Genomic DNA, 5,463 nt, shown 5'->3' on the forward strand with positions numbered 1-5,463 from the left:
CCACCTTCCAGCCGGCCCCTTCGGTTTTGGCACCAGGGATGAGTTCTTTTGTTTCTTCTGCCAATGATTCATTTAAATTATCAGGTTTTAGACTTTTTATCTTTCCTTGCATTCCTGTTATATCTGTGTCACTTATATTTGATTTTGGTACTGTTTTTGAGATGTCAGGTTTTGTTATCGTCATTTCTTCTTCTGATACACTCATCTCTGCTTTTTCAGCCTCTGCTAAGGTCTGCAATTTTTCCTCTCTGTCGCTTACCTGAGTTTCTGTTTTCCCTGTCTCATCCTTTGTAGTTGCCCATGTAAATGTAGGTAATTTTAGTTTTGGCAGCCTGAATTTGCTTTCCTTTCCCTCTGTTTCCATTTCTACCGTTTTCAATCCTATGTCCATCTTCAAAGTTTTATCTGCTGAGGTCATGCCATCTTCTTTTGTCTGTACGTTTTTTACAATGGTAAATGATTCATCTGTGATTTCTTCTCCTTGTACTTTCATATCAGGTTTAGGTTTTGTGGCTATTTTTAATGATGGCATTTGTATTTTCCAGGTAGTTACTTCTGATTCTGCATCAGACATCTGAGGTTTCACATCGAGATTCCTGTCATCCTCTGAACCTTTATCAGCGGTTGTTTCTGATACTGAATCTGGAACATCACTTCCTGCTTTCATGTTTTCAGTCTCTTGCTCTTTTCTTTCGGATATTGAAATCCCAGACTTTGTTTTCTGAATTGTTATCATTTGTCTGTCTTCTACTCTTTTTTCTCTTGTTTCTAGTGTGTCAGATAGTGAGTGTAATTCTGCTTTAGCAGTGCCTATTTCTAGACCTTTTACCTGTCTGGATCCTTGTGCTGTGTAAGCTGTCATGTCTCCGTTAATTTCACTTTCTCCTTCTGTTTTACCTGCTCTTCCTTTCTGTTTCTTTTTTCGTGATTTTGATGAAGCTTGTGGTGTTTGTTTAGTTGGGATTTCTTTCAGATCAGGTGTTTCTAAGCTGGGCTGTGATATCTGTATAGTCATAGCTGGTACTTCAGGAACAGTAAATTTTGATGTTGACTCCTTGTCTTTCTCTTTTCTAATGTTTATTTCAACTTCAGGGCTTTTTCTTACATGAGATGGAATGCCATTTTTCATATCTTTTAGGTCTTTTGTTAAAGTTTCATGTACCTCCCCAGTTTTGATTTCATAAGCAGGGGATGTTGTATATTCAACAGTTGGTATTTCGGGATTTTCCAGTCTGATGTCTTCTTTATGTATTTCTGCTCTTTCAGATAGCAGTGTTGTTTTTATTTCTTTTTTTTGCTTGTCTCGTGTTTCTGGTTTGGATCTGTGCATTTTGAATCCAATGCTAGGGAACTTCAGTTTCTTTTGACTTCCTTTTTTTTCCTTGATATGGATGTCTTGTTGAAATTGAGATTCCGTGTCTGTGCTTGTAGGGGAAATATCCTGTATAGCAGGCTCATATGCATCTGATGTACTATGAGATCTTCTGTGCCCCAGTATCTTTTTATTTTTAATTGACTGGAATTTTGGCCATGATAGTCTGTCTTTTTTAGGTCTTTTGCTTCTTCCTACCCTTTGGCTCACAATTAATGTTTCCCTGTCTTCTTCTGAAATGGCTTTTCCTGAATCGTGAAGTGTTTCTTCAGGAATGCTCTCACTGAGCTCTTTTTCCTGAAAGAGGAAATAGTAGTTAGAAGATTAGAAGTAAAATATATATAGATTAAATAGAAAATAAAATACCCATAATACTATAAAATATGTAGAAAAATGTTGGTTTTATTCACAGTTGTTATATAAAGAATTCCTGAAAGTCAGAAATTAAAAGAAATTGACTATATGACTGTAATATGTAAATTTCTGAAGAGTTACATTCTTTGCAAAACTTGCAGTAAACTGAGGTTTATATATCTCTCTCTATATATGTCTGTACAAATATATACATATGCAATATATATATACGTATATGAAGATAAGAAGAATTTTCAGTGTGATGGAGATCTGTGAGCAGATCACACCCATGGAGACATCAGTGATTAAACTAATATTTTTTTAAAAAATAATAATTTAATTTATGAGCTTTTGATTAATTTATATATTTTTTTTTTACTGATAGTCTGCATTTTGAAAAATATTGAACAGAAATATTACAGAGCCTACCTGAACCTGCTCCATCAGTTAACACTTAACAACAAAAAAAGTGCTGGCTCACTAGAGAAGAATGTTTTCCTACCCCAATGCAAGTTTGTGACTTTATCCAAAATCTATAGTCTTGCCCAGAATATTTATAAAGCAGGAAGTATTGTGTGAGACTAAAAAATCTCATTATTAGTCATGCTAGTAAGTTTAAACAAATGTCTAAGTCTTAAGAAGACACAGGTATGTATTTTCTGGTCTATTTCCACACAGACCATTACTATAGTTCTACCCAAGCTTTGCAAAGTAATCAAATATCTACCTGGCTTATTCTTTCCTTTTTGTACTGGGCTGCAGACTGAATGTGTTCCAGCTCTTCTTTCCCAGCAATTTTTCTTTTGAGGCTGAATTGGACTCTGTATGGCTCGGAATATTGGAGAATCTTGAGTGCATCTTCATATTTGATATTATCAAAAAATATTGTAGCACTTAGAAGCTGATCACCTGCAAGTCCAATCAGACAGAATTTTAGTTTGTGTTTTCATGAAGCTTTTCAAATTCTGTTGAATTAATGTTCACTAAAAAATGTGATCACACTCTGTTTGTTTAACATATAAAATTATGTTCACATAATAGAATCACAGAATAGTTTAAACTGGAAAGGACCTCTGGAGATCATCTAGTCCAACCATCCTGCTCAAGAAAAGGTCATCTACAGCTGGTCTATATACAGTCAGGTTTTGAAGATTGCCAAGGATGGTGACTCCACAACCTCTCTGGAAAATCTGTTCCAGTGCCTGACCATCATGACAGTAACAAAGTTTTTTTTCTTACATTTTTCAGTATTTGGACTTTTGTTCTTGTTGAAATCATTATTTACTGTAGTTTTGTGGCATACTATTTTATGAAAGAATCAAAGGCAGGTTCTTCATTAATATTATAGGTTGCAATCTTTCTAAATTTCAGTTGTGTATATATCACTTTCTATGTATTTTTTCACTGTTCCAGTGAAAATGCAATTATTTTTTATGGTATATTCATTATTATTTAAGAAACTTAACTTACAAATTATTAGTATGGAAAATTTAAGCTGATATATAACGTTAGTTGGTTTGAGACCTACTATTTCTATTACTTATAGAGATGGCAGATCAGGCACGTACCTACATGCACACACAATTACATACCTGATTATTTTAAGATATTAAAAACCAAACCAAAACAGAAAATTAGACTGTACCTTCTCTTAGACTAAATATCTTTGAAGCAGGAGATTCCTTAAGTACTTTTTTGACAAATATTCCTTCATTTCCTCCACCCATCACACTAAATCCACTAGCACCAGCTTCCACTTCTGTTTTCAGGGTCACTTCCATTGTCTCCTAAACATAGAAATAAGTGTGAATTTATAATTGTTATTAATTTGTATAAAAGTGTTCTACATAATTTTACAATAAAATATTTGAGTGTACTCAGGTAAATTTTTAGAAGTTTCAGAAGGATTATCTAAAACAGAGAACGTACTTGTTCGCTGTGGGTTTGATTCTGCTTGAAATTTGGATTAAGCACATGTTTTTAGGTTTACATTGGATCAGGGCCACAGAAAAAATAGGCTGAAATTTTAGAACATGAAACATATGAAAACTGAAAGGCCTGAAAGACTCTATTTTTGGTGAAGATGTTAAGCACCTGAATTAGAATCAGTAGGCCAGAAAAGTCAGACTAAGAGCTAATGCTGTACTCTACTCAAACAGGAGAAGGCTAGAGAATGCTTTAAAGAATTATGGAAGGACCCCCAAATAGGACAAGTGCCTGTGCCACAACTAGACAATTTGTGAAGTTCCTGGTCAAAACAAATCTAAAGTGACTCTGCCTATTTGTCCTTCCCTCTGTCCACCCATCCACACCTGGTTGTTGTAATGGACTTCACAGTTTTGCAAGCCACATGCCTAAAACTACGGAGTGCTTTTAGACTGACCTGTGGATGTCTCTGTTTTGATTTGTCAGCAGAATATTTTTTGTTTTCTTCTTGAAGCTGAAAAATAATTTGCAAGTATTTAGTGTTCAGAAGTCATCCTGTTGTAAAGTACAACAAAACTATCCATCATGTCTAAACAAAATGTTTTGTTTAGACTAAAAGCTGAGGCTGAATTTAATGGCAACAGAGCAAAATTGTGATCTAGAAGTGCAATGTACCATGTGAATGATCTAACTATATTATTCCCAGTAGTAATTTAGATGCCAAAGCCTCCCTGCATTGTACCAAAATTTGCATGAAATGAATGCCAGAGACCAAGTGTATGAAGGCATGGGGAGCTTTTCTGTGTTACTCATGTAGAACATTTCTCATGCTTTCATCTTTGTGAACATACACTTTTTTTTTTCATTTATTTGACTTCAGCATGAATTTCAGACTGTTCCTACTTACCTTAATACAACAGTACTAATTCAATCTTTATGTTTTAATAACCAAGAGGTACAGTTCATTTTGAAATGCATATTAGTTAGATCCAAGTGAGTTAAACATTCTAATAGGAAAAGCATTGTGATTTCTTGACACGTTCTGCCACAGATCCTTTCAGGAATGTTGGGGGTTTTTGCCAAGAAACACAAACTTTCCCAACAAGAAGTTCAGTACAATAAAAAACTATTGATTAACATGGCCCTGATTTTGGTGGGAAGATGGAGACAATATGGCTGTAACAACACCCTGTTACATGACATAAGAGTCTCAGCTACTTCCAGGAGCTAAGGCCTCTTGAATGAACTTGGTAAAGCCATGTCTACATAAAAACTCAGTGTCTTGCCTTTAAATATTCTTCTTCTACAGAATAGTCATAAACTGGAGAGGATCCTTGTGGCCTTGGACGGATGTCTTCTACTGCCACTTCATTAACCTGTGGGAAACAAATGAGAGGTGGGAAAGGAACACCCACCCTTAAACAGTGACCCATTTCTTCAGAATAGATTTTCTACTTAGTCATAGTCTCCTTCTGTGTTCTAATCTTTCTTTAGTCATGACAGATGTAGAATAACCAATAACTTTTCTTAGATCAAGAACAAGTACAATTTTCATTTAAGGACGTTACTCAAGGACACAAAGGATAGACTCCTGAGAGACAAGAACTGTGGTATTCTGATTTTGGTTCTCTTAATGAATTATATTCATCTACAGACTAATTGGGCTGGAAACACTGCCAGATCAATTAGTAATCATTTAAAAAGCAATAAAAATTCCTTTACCTGCTTTATTTGTACACCTAACTTTTGCATCCTGCAAAGCTTTATTGCCCTCTATAACCAGGCAAACCATGGACGAATCCCAGCAGGAA

General features: G+C 35.0%; 1 protein-coding gene across 1 annotated transcript in view; it reads right to left on the minus strand.

Annotated features, from left to right (window-relative positions):
• Positions 1-259: 259 nt before the first annotated feature.
• Positions 260-5,463, minus strand: part of LOC104391415 (protein AHNAK2-like) — a gene marked incomplete at its 3' end in the record, with an annotated part of 32,957 nt that continues 27,753 nt past the window's right edge. Inside the window, exons 3-7 of the mRNA XM_010000688.1 lie at positions 4,939-5,028; positions 4,110-4,166; positions 3,372-3,513; positions 2,454-2,635; positions 260-1,669 (exon numbers count right to left, since the gene is read on the minus strand). Coding sequence (XP_009998990.1) covers positions 260-1,669; positions 2,454-2,635; positions 3,372-3,507 — 1,728 coding nt within the window. The remainder of the gene's footprint in view (positions 1,670-2,453; positions 2,636-3,371; positions 3,514-4,109; positions 4,167-4,938; positions 5,029-5,463) is intronic.

Source organism: Chaetura pelagica, unplaced genomic scaffold, assembly GCF_000747805.2.
Source record: "Chaetura pelagica isolate M959 unplaced genomic scaffold, ChaPel_1.0 scaffold36, whole genome shotgun sequence".
NCBI classification, from domain to species: Eukaryota; Metazoa; Chordata; class Aves; order Apodiformes; family Apodidae; genus Chaetura; species Chaetura pelagica.